We start from the raw sequence: 15,604 nt of genomic DNA on the forward strand, positions 1-15,604 counted from the left end.
AGTCAAGTACTTCCTACGGGGCATACAGAAGCACCCACCCATAGTCCGTGGCAAACGCCTACCTATCACGAGTGCCCTCTTCAGAGATGTGTCTGAAATCCTTACTCGTTGTCTGTTTGGGGCTTTTCCCAGCCTAGTCATCCAAGTGGCCATCTACCAGGTCTCGTTTCCTACGACCTAGTGAATTTACCGTCAGTGGCTCTGACAGTCTGATACTGCTTTGATACCACCTGACTCGCTTTCCAAACCATTACACCCTTAATCTCACAGTCTGCAAAACGCAACAAATTGACCCTGGGGTTGATGTCAACCTGTTTCAGACTAACAATGCCTGGTGCCCAGTGACAGTGCTCAACTGACAACTGTCCCATCTACCCAGCCAATCTGATTGGAGCCAGTTGCTACCCTTTCTAACCAGCCAGTGGCAGCCAGTTTATCAAGTATGTCAGGATCCTCCTAAGCAACTTGGGCATCAACCCTAGCCAGTTCTCTAGACATTCCTTTCCGGATTGGAGCAGCTTCAGCTGCCTCCCAACATGGAGTACCAGACCATGTAATCGGGAAACTAGGCCGATGGAAGTCCGCTTGTTTTACCACATTCATCCCAAATCCTCAGGAAGAAATGGCACAAGCCTTCACTCAGCTGGCTCAATAACCACAAGAATCAATTTAGAGTCCCCTATACGAGTCTTTTGCTCCCTTTTCTTGGCATACCGACCAGACCACCAAGGCACACTTCAGGTCTATTTATTTTGTAGATCTTGTTGCGTGTTTATGTGATCCACATCTCTTTTGGTCATAGAAGCATTACCATAAGGAAGGCCAGTATGGTGGCCCGAATTTATGGGAGGAGCCCAGAGGGTATTTAACCACCTCAATACAGGACACTTAAACCCCCTTCCTTCCCAGACCAATTTTCAGCTTTCAGTGCTCTCTCACTTTGAATGACAATTACTCAGTCATGCTACACTGTAACCAAATGATTTTTTTATCATTTTGTTCACACAAATAGAGCTTTCTTTTGGTGGTATTTATTCACCGCTTCATTTATTATTTTTTGTAATATAAGCGAAAAAAGAGCGAATTTTTTGAAAAAAAACCAAAATTTTCTACTTTCTCTTTTAAAAGAAACCAAAAAAATCTAATGTTGGCGAAAATTTAGGCCAAAATGTATTCTACTACATGTCTTTGGTAAAAAAAATCCTGATAAGTGTATGATCATTGGTTTGTGTGAAAGTTATAGAGCCTACAAGCCATGCTATGCATAATTGAAAATGTATCAATCCTAATGCACTGATGGCCTATCTCAGTTCTTGAGGCCCTAAAATGTCAGGACAGTACAATAACCCCCCAAATGACCCCTTTTTGGAAAGAAGACAGTCTGCGGTAATTGGTAAGAGGCGTAGTGAATTTTTTGAAGTTGCAATTTTTTCCCCACAATGCTTTGGAAAATTAAGAAATATATATATATATATATATATATATATATTTTTTTCTTCACTAAATTATCATATTTACAAGTTATTTCTCACACATGGTGCAGGCATAATTGCAATTACACCCCAAAATACATTCTGCTATTCATCCTGAGTATGGAGATACCCCATGTGTCAGACTTTTCCACAGCCTGGCCACATACAGAGGCCCAACATCCATGTAGCACCATCAGGCGTTCTAAAGGCATAAATTAACACATTTCAACACATGAAACACATTTCATTTCCTGAGTACCTATTACATTTTTGAAGGCCCTGGAGCACCAGGACAATGGAATTACCCACAAAGTGACCCCATTTTGGAAAGAAAACAACCTAATGTATATTCTATGAGGCATAATGAGTCTTTTGAACATGTAATTTCTTTCCACAAGTTTTTGGAAAATGTGGAAAGAAAATAAAAACCTTTTTTTTTTTTCACAAAGTTGTCAATTTAGAAGATCTTTCTAACACATAACATGTACATAGCCAAAATGACACCCCAAAATACATTCTGCTACTCGTCCTGAGTATGGCGATACCCCATGTGTCAGACTTTTCCACAGCCTGGCCGCATACAGAAGCCCAACATACAAGTACCACCTTCAGGCTTCTAACATATAGCATGTACACACCAAGAATTACACACCAAAATACATTCTGCTGAGCAAAGGGTTAAAAAAAATCTCACCTGTGGTTTTAGCAGGCAGGGACACCGTTCCAGAGCAGTCAAAGCATTTTCTAGACAGCCAAAGGAAATGTCCAGGAATTGTCCAGGCAGCAGACAGATATGGAAAATGATGAACATGGTTCAGTATAGTCCAAGGTTTAGCAGGCAGTTCAGGCATAGGCATGGCCAGTTCAGGTAGCAGGCACAGGCATGGCCAGTTCAGGTGGCAGGCACAGGCATGGCCAGTTCAGGTGGCAGGCAAAGGCAGGGCAAGTTCAGATGGCAGCAGGCGGCACTTTGTACATTGGGCCTTGGTCAGGTAAGACCCGAGGACAGGGGTAGAGGCTTCTTCCCACCCAAATCTCTACGAAGCCTCCGAGTCTCCAGACCCTAATCCGAGAAAGCGAAAAACCTGGAGAAAAAGGTTTTCTCCACTCGGAAAACTTTTTCTGGAGCCCCTCACATGTGAGACCCCTGTGCTGTACAGTGGCAGGGCAAATGATCAGTTCAGGAGGCAGGCAAAAAGCATGGTCATTTAACAGGCCGAGGTCAATTCACGTTGAAGGCAGAAATATGTTTGGCAGAGGCATAGTCATTTAACAGTCCGGGTCATACACAGAAATGGCAGAAAGTGGAAACTGGAAAGAAATCATCTTCACTTTACTAATAGTTTAGTGAAGTATGATAGCTTCGATAGCAAGTTCCAATGCAGAGGCCTGGCTGGGAGGGACAGTCTGGACAGTAGTATCGGGTGTCACGGCGAATTCCTCTACTTGTACACACACGGCATTTTTTTGGGGGTTTGCGACCTGTTTGGGTAGGAGGGAGGATGTCGGGAAAGTGCCTTTCATGGAGTCTGGCTACTACATCAGACCGAATTAGTTGAGTGGGTTGGCCATGGGGATAGACAAGGGCTGTGATGACATCTTCTTGAAATCTTAGATAGGTCAGGGAACTTTGGGTGCTCTTAGAAAAAATAATATAAGAATTGAACATGGCCAGTTGCATCAAATAAACGGCGACTTTCTTGTACCAAAACAGTGATCTCCTGGTGGCCAAGTAGGGCTGCATCATCTGGTCATTCATATCCACCCCCCCATGTATAAGTTATATTCGTGGATACATTTTGGCTTCTGGATGGGGCCTTTTCTTCTTTGCAGTTCCACCAAGGTGTCATTGTGTATTGTGGAAAGGATGTAGACATCTCTTTTTTTATCTCTCCACTTCACCGCTAGTACCTCGTCAGTCCGCATACTGGCCATTTCACCCTGTTTCAATTTCTTGGTGACCAATATCTGTGGGAAGCCTTTGCGGTTGGTCCGTGCTGTCCCACAGGCCACAGTCTGCTTTAGGTACAGATGGCGGAAAAGTGGGAGACTTGTGTAGAAATTGTCTACATATAGGTGGTAACCTTTCCCAAGCAATGGTTAGATCAGCTGCCAGACAATTTTGCCACTTGTTCCCATGTAGGTAGGGCATCCAGGGGGGTTTACCTGTCGGTCTTTTCCCTCATAAATTATGAAGTCATATGTGTAACCCGTGGCCCTGTCACACGTCTTATAAAATTTTACCCCACGTCTGGCTCTTTTACTGGGCATGTATTGTTGTATTCCAAGTCGCCCAGTGAAGTGTAATAGGGATTCATCCACACAAATATTTTTATCAGGGGTAAACATCTGTTTGAAACTGGCGGAAAAAAAATTGATTAGGGGCCGAATTTTGAATAATTTATCATAACTGGGATGATTTCGAGGGAGGCATTGGGCATTGTTATTGAAATGTAAAAATCTCATGATCATCTCATAACGGTTTCTGGGCATAATTGATGAATAGACCGGCATGTGGTGGATCGGTTGGGTAGACCAGTAGGAATGGACTTCATTTTTTTTTGTTAGCCCCATGTTGAGGGTTAGGCCAAGGAAAATTTTAAATTCTTCCACGGTGAGGGGTTTCCAAAAAAAAGGACGGGCATAGGAAGAACTGGGATTGTTGGCTATATGTTGGCTGGCATATAGATTACATTGCTCCACAATGTCAGTTAGGAGATCATTGGTAAAAAATAAATGAAAATAATAAAGTGGGGTTACATTTTCCGTCTGTATCTGAGGGCCTGGCTGGGATGTAAAAAGGGGAATAACACAGGTTCTACTGACGTATCGGGCAGCCATGTTGGATACAGCAGAACATCTGGAAGGCTAGTATGGGCACTGCCTCGTTGATGGGATGCTCCATTGCTAGTATCTGGCCTATCTTCAAGGAAGGTTGCAGAACTGCTGGTGGATGCCTGCCTATCCCGGAGTGCTGCGCTGCTGGTGGATGCCTGCATATCATCCTGGAGTGGTGTGCTGCTGTTTGATGTCTGCGCCTGCTCATTTCTCCTGTTTCTCCTTGTTAGGATTCTATCTTCCTCGGTTTCCATCTCGGAGCCACTGCTTTCCACTGGCTCATAATCGCTATCCGAGTCTGACGGAGAGAGTTCCCCGCTACTCTCGTCCGACATACTCTGGAGCATCTGGAAAGCCTCCTCTGCGCTGTACGACCTTTTAGTCATGTTGACGGGCAGATGTCAGATGGCGGGCGGAAGATGTGCCTGATGGCGGGCGTCAGATGGGCCTGATGGCGGGCGTCAGATGGGCCTGATGGCGGGCGTCAGATGGGCCTGGTGATGGCGGGCGTCAGATGGGCCTGGTGATGGCGGGCGTCAGATGGGCCTGGTGATGGCGGGCGTCAGATGGGCCTGGTGATGGCGGGCGTCAGATGGGCCTGGTGATGGCGGGCGTCAGATGGGCCTGGTGATGGCGGGCGTCAGATGGGCCTGGTGATGGCGGGCGTCAGATGGGCCTGGTGATGGCGGGCGTCAGATGGGCCTGGTGATGGCGGGGCAGATGCGCCTGGTGATGGCGGGCAGATGCGCCTGGTGATGGCGGGTCAGATGCACCTGGTGATGGCGGGCAGATGCCGGTCAGATGCGCCTGGTGATGGCGGGCAGATGCGCCTGGCGATGGCGGGGCAGATGCGCCTGGCGATGGCGGGGCAGATGCGCCTGGCGATGGCGGGGCAGATGCGCCTGGCGATGGCGGGCAGGTGCGCCTGGTGATGGCAGGCTGATGTGCCAGGTGTTTTTGGGGACACTGTGTTTTGGGGGACACTGTGTTTTGGGGGACACTAGCTGGGAGATCAGTGGGTAAACAGCAGACAAACAGCTAGAAAACTCACTGATCTTCCCGGCCGAAGCAAAGATTTCTCTTCCTCTCCTCACTGACAGGTTCTGTGTGAGGAGAGGAAGAGATGAGAGCAGTTACAACTGCTCTCTATTTACATTACATGACGATGGCAGGCAGATCGGGATCGCGCCGCTGCGCGGGCACGTGGCGGCGCGATCACCGGTTTTCTGCCGCCCATCCCCCTTTGTTTACTTACGATGGCTGTGATTAGACACAGCCATCGTGCGGATCAGGAGGGCAAATTACATTGCCCTCCTGCCGATCCGAGATGCGGCGTGTGCGGGGGACACGCGCACATCGGGATCGCGCAGCTGCGCGGGAGCGCGCCCGCACGATCCCGCTTCTTTGACAGGACGTTCGGGAACGTCCTGTCAGGAGTAGAGAGCTCCCACCCGGCCGTTTATATGCAGTGGCCGGGTGGGAAGTGGTTAAGCAGCCCACTTGCCCATGCTATTTGTCGGTTCCAGTGCACAATACCCTCCTACCCTTCCCTTTTTCAGGATACTTCTGAGCACATCCTTCTTCATAAACTACCCATTATTTACTTTGGGTATGCCGCCTTTTTATGGCTTACCAACCAGACCACCAAGGCACACTTTGGGTCTATTTATGTTGTAAGTCTTGTCGTGTGTTTATTTGATCCACATCTCTCTTGGTCATAGGACCATGACCATTTTATATATAATATATATATATATATATATATATACACATCATATAATTTTTTTTTTTAATACTGTGATTTCTTATAGGTTTAATTTATTTGGTCAGGTGAGGGGCAGCAAAAGTAGACAATTGATATGTGGTTTTACTTCCCCCAGCCACTGAACACCAAGTCAACATGCCCAGCAGCTTTGTTAATGTCATGGTCAAAATTTGGCGTGGCAAAACTTATACCAAGTGAATGGTGACCACTCTGCAGCCATGTGTAATGCATGCAATTGCAGTGGGGTTATACAGGCTTTCAATTGTTAACACAATTTGCATATTGGCTTTTAGCCACCTTAAAAAAGCTGTCCACTGCTGGTTGCTTTTCAGTAGGATGGCAATAATGGCTGTACATGGAAATGAGTAACATCTTAATAATCACAATATTTAATAATTCACCTCTCAGGCGTGATAGGAGCAATGTGTTGGCAGCATCACACTTTACAATGCTACTCTATATATAGGGACTTCTCCAGAAGTATAACAATGTAATCCAATTCAATGTGGTTGGCATATATATAAAAAGATGAACTCCAGGATCCTGCTGTCTTTGCATTTCCAGATCCCCCTCTCCCTAGCTCTGTTTAATCTCTGAGAAAATGGAAAGCGCTTACTTTTCATGTAATGAAGGATTTCCTGCCCCAGTTATGTCATGATGTCCCTCAGAGTAATGTGTTACTGCTTGTCACATCTGTGCTGGGAAACCACTCCACATATTTCATAATGCATATAGAAATAACGGTAGTGGTGGGCATGTGTTTGGGCAGAACTGGCCTGTCAATCAGAAGATGGGCACTTCAGGCTGGGAGTCTAAAGCTGGGTATGGACAGGGACTTTTATTTTTTATTATTATTATTATTTTTTTACCAACGGCTTGAACGAAAAAAAACGTAAAGGCCCCGCATCTGCACAAGCAATTGTGCTATTGTATTCTGACAGTGAGGAATCCTTTCTAGCCTCCCCCATCCATCAGAATACACTGATCAGCTCTGCAGTCATTGGCTACAAATGGTGTTCGACTGCTTCTGTTGAACAGGCGGTGTACGCGCACAGCAAAATTCATCCAGTTTCTGCTGGACCGACTTATTTTTGGTCCGTGTATGCCCAACTTAGGACATTTGGGTTTGCCTGCTCCAGTGAGCAAGGACATAACTACATCCCCATTATTTGAAAGCTGAACACAGTAGACCCAGGATAAACCACAAACGCATAAAAATAAATACACTTTATTTACATATACGCCTAAAAACCAAAGGGGCATAAAATCCCTAAATGTATCTAAAATTAATTGCATATCAAATGTATTTATATGCCAGCATTAGGACATAAATCCCCATACATTCTTACACACTTGTATAGGGCTTTGTTGGAAACCCAACACCCCTATAGGGAATGATGAAACCACTACACCATTCCTAGTTGGTTTGATTTAGGAAATGTTGCTGTAGATGAAAATATTCTAACGTGTTTCGGCCAAAGGGCTTCAGAGGGGTTATGTTTAATATGTCATAGCATACTACTATCTCCGATATGGCTGTGCTCGCCAGCCTGAAATTCTCATCACCGGGAAAGACCGGAATAAATCCTATCTACCAGAGGCCTGCAAATGAACAAAAATCCTATAGATTTCTTAGTGCCGATTTACAGATGAAATGCTACAAGGACTTATTTATTTAAAGAGTATGTAAACCCAGCATTTCATATTTCTGATATGAGCCTGCTGTACCATGTGCTTGTATGAAAAAGTATTCTGTTGTCTTTGTGTTGCTTCCTATTGTGTTATATCCCTGGTGTTCCTGTCAGTCCCTCTGCTTTTCTATTAAAGACTGACCACACTAAGCAGGAGCGCATACAGTGGGAACTCTGCTTGCTCTCCTCCAATGATCAGACTTGTCCTGACACCCCTCCCCCCCCCCCCCCCCCCGACACAGCCTTTTACTGGGAAGCTCAGTGTGCTGCTATTTCTACTCCTCCAGCTCTTATGCAGTTGAGAACAGAGGGAATGTGATCACTTATAAAAAAAGGGAGATGTGTATATATATATAACATTTTTTATTTTTTGTCAGACAAATGTTTTGCCTTTCATTTTTATTTTACATTTAATGGGTTGTTTTACAAGGTGATTGTTTACAATCACTTTAAGGTAGAAACTGACCTTTATACACTTAAAAAATTGCTGCCCGGAGTTCAGCTTTAAATGGAGGAATGAAAAATGAATACTTTTATAGATGTATATTTTTTTCATAGACTGTACAGATAGTCTCAGTCCGCCTGAATTTTTATAGATGGTTGGCAGCCCTGACGGAAAACCATCTTATCTCATGCCAGGTCGAGACAGGAAATCTGTCAACAAAAAACAATCTCTAAGCTGCATTTTTCCGAGCCCATTCTCCCTATCCTGCTCACCCTGAGATCAGAGAGGACAGAAGATCAGAGAGGACGGAAAAGATCCAACTCTGCACGGAAAACAGTTTTTAAGGCTTTGAACGTGGTCTGTGACTCGTGTTTACATTGCATTCTCATTAGATGCCGTCACATACACTGACAGCTTAGAAATGTATCCACGATTGTTTAAAAATACATGTACATACATAGTGTACCCATGACTGCCTGGGCTCAGAGGAAGTGGGGGTGAATGATGAGAATCCATTGAACCTGGCAGACTGGCATCTAAGCTTAAATGGTTTTTGGACACGAGGGTTAAAAAAAAAACAAAAAAAAAAACACTTCTGTTTCTGTGCCGATAGACGTGCCATTCATGAATCTTTTTATGTCTTTTCAGGAACATTCTGGAAAGAAGAAAAAAAAGGACAAACAGAAAAAGTCCAAGAAGGAGAAAAAGAAAAAAAGCAAGAAGGAGAAATTGGAAAGGAAAGGCAGCCCCTCGGATTCTTCTACGGTGCGAATCTAGGGAGATTGTATTGAGATGGCACTGCCTTTTTTATTTTTCATTTTTTCCTCCTCTTCAGGCTATATGGCTTCATGCTGTAATTTAATTTAAAATCCATAGAAGTAAATTGTGCTTCAGTGCTGCATTGTTTATTTGCAGGCAAGGCTGCCATTAGCCTATTGTAATTTCACCATCTAGTATCATCAATCCCACTGTGACGGGTAAATACTGGACGGATAGAAGAGTCACTGTCCCATATCGGCTTTACACACAGGCCTTCATTAAGGAGAGGAGGTTTTTTCACAGTGTTTCAGAGGGCTGTACTGGTATCATTGTGTGCGAATGACCTTCCCGTGAAAGTCTTTCTCCAGTAAATGGCTTCGTATTTTAGTGCTGGGAATAGGAATCCAGTTATTGTAGCATACTTGCCATACATGTTATGGTCACCTTTGTACAACATATAGGTAGGTAAACTTTACACTGAAACAAAAAAACAAATAGAGTTTTACATGAAATTTAATAATGGTAAAGGACATAAACTGAGCTAATTAAAGCCAAACCTCGGAAAAACAGCTAAATACACAGTTGAAATGCTAAATAATAAAAATGACGTCACCTGCTAAAGGTTTTGCAATTCTGTCCATCCAGCCATGAGGTTAACACAAATTAAAATCAAAGAAATAGCCAATACTCCTTTAAGTGTTTGTTACCCTAAAACAATGTATCCTGTTCCCTTAAAGCATGTTGTACAGCACAGTGCTTGTGCTGTGTCATTTGGCCTGAAATACCTAGCTGATCTTGCCTGGTTCTGCCCTCACCCCTTTAAACTGACCACGTTTTACATGGCTGTTGAGCCCAGACACCGTGGTCAGTTTACGTGCCTCCATCATCCACAGCTCTCCTCTGTCCCCCCTTGTCAGCTCTGTGTATGTGTGTGAGCTACCTCTCCCCTCTTGCTGCTACTAGTAGTATTTTAAACATTTAAAAAATGTACTGCCAGCCCCACTCTTTTATCCAGCTATAACATGCTGTGTAAGTGTTTGTGGAAAATTAAGTGTCTAAATACCTTTCTTGCAGATATCTTCAGGCTGGTCATGTGACTCCCAGCCTCTCTCTGCCTCCATCTAAGGGCTACAGCGAGAGGGCCCAAGTGGTCCGCATAGCGGTCACGGGACCTCCCGGCTGACGTCAGCGGGAGATCTCGGCTCCTCCAACTGTAGCCCTGGATCAGAGTAGAAGAGCGACTGGGAGTCGTGTGACCGGCCTCACGATATCCACAGAAATGGTATTTAGACATAGTTAGTCAGGTTGAAAAAAGACACATGTCCATCCAGTTCAATCACAAAAAAATAAAAAAAATAATATCATACAATCCATATACCCAATTCTATACCCACAGTTGATCCAGAGGAAGGCAAAAAACCCCAGCAGAGCATGATCCAATTTGCTAAAGCAGGGGAAAAAATTCCTTCCTGATCCCCCGAGAGGCAATCGGATTTTCCCCGGATCAACTTTACCTATAAATGTTAGTACCCAGTTATATTATGTACACTTAGGAAATAATCCAGGCCCTTCTTAAAGCAATCCACTGAGCTGTCCAGAACCACCTCTGCAGGGAGTCTATTCCACATTTTCACAGCTCTTACTGTGAAGAAACCTTTCCGTATTTGGAGATGAAATCTCTTTTCCTCTAGACATAAATAGTGCCCCTTTGTCCTCTTTGTTGACTGTAAAGTAAATAACTCAACACCAAGTTCACTATATGGACCCCTTATATATTTGTACATGTTGATCATATCCCCCCTTAATCTCCTCTTATCAAGAGTGAATCAATTCAGTTCCTCTAATCTTCCCTCATAGCTGAGCTCCTCCATGCCTCTTATCAGTTTGGTTGCCCTTCTCCGCACTTTCTCCACTTCCCCCATATCCTTTTTGAGAACTGGTGCCCAAAACTGGACTGCATATTCCAGATGAGCTCTTACTAATAATTTGAACAGGGGTAAAATGATATCTCTCTCCCTGGAGTCCATACCTCTCTTAATACAGGAAAGGACTTGGCTCGCTTTGGAAACCGCAGCTTGGCATTGCATGCTATTATTGAGCTTATGATCTACCAAAACCCCCAGATCCTTCTCCACTATGGTTTCCCCCAGTTGTACTCCCCCTAGCATGTATGATGCATGCATATTCTTAGCCCCCCAAGTGTATAACTTTACATTTCTCAACATTAAACCTCATCTGCCACACAGTCGCCCAATTAGACAGAACATTGAGGTCGGCTTGTAAATTGGAGACATCCTGTAAGGAGGTTATTCTACTGCATAGCTTGGTGTCATCTGCAAAGACGGAAATGTTACTTTTGATCCCAGACCCAATATCATAGAGGCTTTGTTTTCCACAAAAACTTACACTGTATGTTACAGCTGGATAAAAGAGAGGGGAGGGCAGCTGGCATGCAGTGTAAGGTTACAAACATTTTAAACCAGAAGTCTCAAACTGGTGGCTCTCCAGCTATTGCAAAACTACAAGTCCCATCATGCCTCTGCCTGTGGGAGTTATGCTTGTAACTGTCAGCCTTGCAATGCCTCATGGGACTTGTAGTTTCACAACAGCTGGAGGGCCACCAGTTTGAGACCCCTGCTTTAAACACTATGGGGTAATTCAAAAACAGTGGTGTAAGCAAAATGCATTTAAAAAAAATGGAACAAACTCTGCTCCAAGTTAACACATTGGGGTCAATCCCCTTTGTTATTAGGAGTGATCAGTTCTTTGTTCTGCCTTTTCTGTGACAGGTAGTAAAGAGAACATCAGAGCTGGAGCTGTATTCTCTGATCTCTCTGCCATTGCCATCTCCAGCCCCCCCCCCCCCCCCCCAACCCTGTTTGGCTCAAAACGAGGAGAGTGAGTGTTAACCCTGCAGGCTCTGCTCATGTAGTAGTGTAATCACTGCACAAGCAGAGAGAAGGTTGTGAACTCACGTACTGTATTGCATAGGAACTTCCTGGCAGGAAATTTCCCTCTAATTCTTCGATATAGGGCTGAGCTAGTTTCTAGTTTTCTCTAAAGTAGAAACTGGTGCAGATGGCACAGATAGACCTGAAAGAGGTCTGTCTGGTCAGTTAATGTGGCGCATGCCACTTCTGACTCATTCCTTAGTTAATTAGTTAATACCCCAGTATGTATTAAAGCAGTTATATATCGCTGGCTCGTTTATTTTTATTTTTTTCCCCCCTGCAAGGTAAAGTCATAATGTGCTAGTATGCATAGCGTTTATGGTAAAGTTACCTTAAAGCGAAGCTGTTCCAGTGCCGAGATATCAGCACTGCATCCGCTTCCATCTTCACCTGTCTTGCTTCTGGGTTTGCGGGCTCCGGCTGGAGCCATGATGACGTCACTCCTGCACATGCACGCAGGAGCCGCCATTCACGGCACAAGGTTTGGAAGGAATGGCACAGATGACTGTTCCTTCAGAGTGCATGCACCAGTGATGTCACTGACTGCATGTAATGTAAATACAGTGCCTTGAAACAGTATTCATACCCCTTGACATTTTCCACATTTTATCATGTTACAGCCAGAAACGTATATGTTTTTTTTTGGGATTTTATGTGATAGACCAACAAAAAAGTAGCACATAATTGTGAAGTGGAAGGAAAATAACAAATGGTTTTCATTTATTTATTTTTTTTCTTTTACAAATTAATATCTGAAAAGTGTGGCATGCATTTGTATTCAGCCCCCTTTAGTCTGATACCCCTAACTAAAATCTAGTGGCACCAATTACCTTCAAAGGTCACCTAATTATTAAATAGAGCCCATCTGTGTGTAATTAAATCTCAGTATAAAAATACAGATTTTCTGTGAAGCCCTCAGAGGTTTGTTAGATAACCTTAGCGAACAAACAGCATCATGAAGGGCAAGAACAGCACCAGACAGTTTAGGGATAAAGTTGTGGAGAAGTTTAAAGCAGGGTTAGGTTATAAAAAAAATATCCCAAGCTTTAAACATCTCACAGAGCACAGTTCAATCCATCATCTGAAAATGGAAAGTATGGAACAACTGCAAACCTACCAAGACATGGGCATCCACCTAAACTGACAGGCCGGGCAAATAGAGCATTAATCAGAGAAGCAGCCAAGTGGCCCATGGTAACTCTAGAGGAGCTGCAGAGATCCACAGCTCAGGTGGGAGAATCTGTCCACAGTATAACTTTTAGTTGTTCACTCCTCAAATCTGCCCATTATTGAAGAGTTGCAAGAAGAAAGCCTTTGTTGAACGAAAGCCATAGGAAGACCCGTTTTTAGTTTGTGGGAAGCCATGTAGGGCACAAAGCAAATGTGGAAGAAGGTGCTTTGGTCAGATGAGACCAAAATTGAACTTTTTGGCCTAAAAGCAAAACGCTATGTGTGGCGGAAAACGAACACTGCAAATCAACCTGAACACACCATGCCCACCGTGAAACATGGTGGTGGCAGCATCATGTTGGGGTGCTTTTCTTCAGCAGGCCAAGGAAGCTGGTCAGAGTTGGTGGAAAGCTGGATAGACCCAACCTTAGAAGAAAGAAGAAAACCAGGGCAACCTTAGAAGAAAACCTGTTAAGAGTCTGCAAAAGACTTGAGACTAGGACGGAGGTTCACCTTCCAGCAGGACAACGACCATAAACATCCAGCCAGAGCTACAATGGAATGGTTAATATCAAAGCATATTGATGTGTTGTAATGGCCCAGTCAAAGTTCAGACCTAGATCCAATTGGGAATCTATGGCAAGACTTGAACATTTTGGTTCACAGACACTCTCCATCCAATTTGACAAAGAAGAATGGCCAAAAATGTCACTCTCTAGATATGCCAAGCTGGTAGAGACATCCCAAAAAGACTTGCAGCTGTAATTGCAGCAAAAGGTTATTCTACGAAGTATTGACTCAGGGGGACTGAATACACTTTTTACATATTTATTTGTAAAAAAAAAATTGAAAACCATTTATTATTTTCCTTCCACTTCACAATTATGTGCCAATTTGTGTTGGTCTATCACATAAAAATCCGATAACACATTTACGTTTTTGGTTTTAACATGACAAAATGTGGAACATTTGAAGGGGTGTGAATGTTTTTCAAGGCAGTGTATCCCCTCAACGATAGCTCTGTAAAGCAGAGGTCAGGCTGGTGACTTACCTCTTCTATGCTAAAGTTCAGCAACATAGCACCTACCCTCCCACAGGCTATAACAGTGAGGGAGCAACAACATAATAGTAAGGTAGCAGAGTCTGATGCCAAGTCTAACTCGGGTATTGCATTTAAAAACATACAGAGCCCATTTACACTAATGCGTTACACTAATGTCCAGTTAAATGCACAATTTACCACTTTGCAAGTTTTCACCGTTTGTGCGTTTTGGTGTGCTGAAGTTTAAAAATAAAAAGAAAGTCATGTCTTTATCATGGGCTAAGCTTCACTGGCAGTCCATTAAAAATGAACGTGTTACTTTTAATGTAACAAGTCGCACAATAAGCCTAAACACATGGGGCGAATGGCTTTTTCATAAGCACATTACTGCATCCATTTGTTGTTTTTTAGGTTTCTGCCTGGAGTTCAACTTCAATGGGACGATATTTATATGTTTAATCCCAAATCTTTTCTCCTTGGTATTTTATCATACAAGTCTGAACATATACTAGTATATAATGTGTTCTTAGCTGTCATCAGTTTTCGGCTATAGACATTAGAGTGTGGGCTTTTCAGCCATTTGTTTGTTATATTAATGAAATTTCACTTTTGATTGGTTATATAAGGCAGCATTTTTAACCAACCAAGCTCCAGAGCCATTTTCACATTTCAGCTAGGGGCTTATTAATTCTGCAGTAATGTTTATTAAAGTGGTTTTAAATGCATACGTTTTTTTAATGTAAATGCATTCCAAGATGAAAAGCCTTCTGAGTGCAGCAGCCCCCCTTAGTCCCCCTAATACTAACCTGAGCCCCATCTTGATCCAGCGATGTTGCACGAGAGACTTGGCTGTAGGCGACTCTCCCTCCTCATTGGCTGAGACAGCAGCAACGCCCCATTGGCTCCTGCTGGTGTCAATCAAAGTCAATGAGCCAGTGAGGAGAGACAAGGGGTTGGGGCCAGGCTGCGGCTCCTTGTCTGCATGGACACGGAGCAGCAGCTTGACTCGGGTGCTCCTATAGCAAGCTGCTTGCTGTGAGGGCACTCAACAGGTTGGAGGGGACCAGGAGCGCTGAAAGAGAAAAGGAGGATCTGGGCTGTTCTGTGCAAAACCACTATACAAAGCAGGTAAGTATAACATGTTTCGTTATTTATAACAAAAAAAAGAAAAAGACTTTATCACTTTAGGGCTTTTGTACATGGGAATTAAAAAAACGCCATGTTTTTTACTGATTTGAAATGAGATGCATTGTTCATTTACTCGCATACACGTGTTTACTCGTCTATAGGCATGTTTACGTGAGTATAAATGATTATCAATGAATAAGAATTTTACTTGTCTATACGCTTAGGTACCTTTACTCGCCTATACTCAACATTACTCTTTAAGCAGATTTTTTTACTGACGGATCTTCTGAGTTCTTGAGTAAACATCAGTAAATTTTTATGCCTGTGTGCAACTGGCCATATG

General features: G+C 43.6%; 1 protein-coding gene across 1 annotated transcript in view; it reads left to right on the forward strand.

Moving 5' to 3' along the window:
• CWF19L2 (CWF19 like cell cycle control factor 2) overlaps nt 1–15,604 on the forward strand; it is a 339,825-nt gene that overhangs the window by 24,993 nt on the left and 299,228 nt on the right. Inside the window, exon 3 of the mRNA XM_077484334.1 lies at nt 8,860–8,976. Within this exon, the coding sequence (XP_077340460.1) occupies nt 8,860–8,976 (117 nt within the window). The remainder of the gene's footprint in view (nt 1–8,859; nt 8,977–15,604) is intronic.

Source organism: Lithobates pipiens, unplaced genomic scaffold (assembly GCF_037356315.1).
Source record: "Lithobates pipiens isolate NorthernLeopardFrog02 unplaced genomic scaffold, aLitPip1_a1.2 Scaffold_16, whole genome shotgun sequence".
Lineage (NCBI taxonomy): Eukaryota > Metazoa > Chordata > Amphibia > Anura > Ranidae > Lithobates > Lithobates pipiens.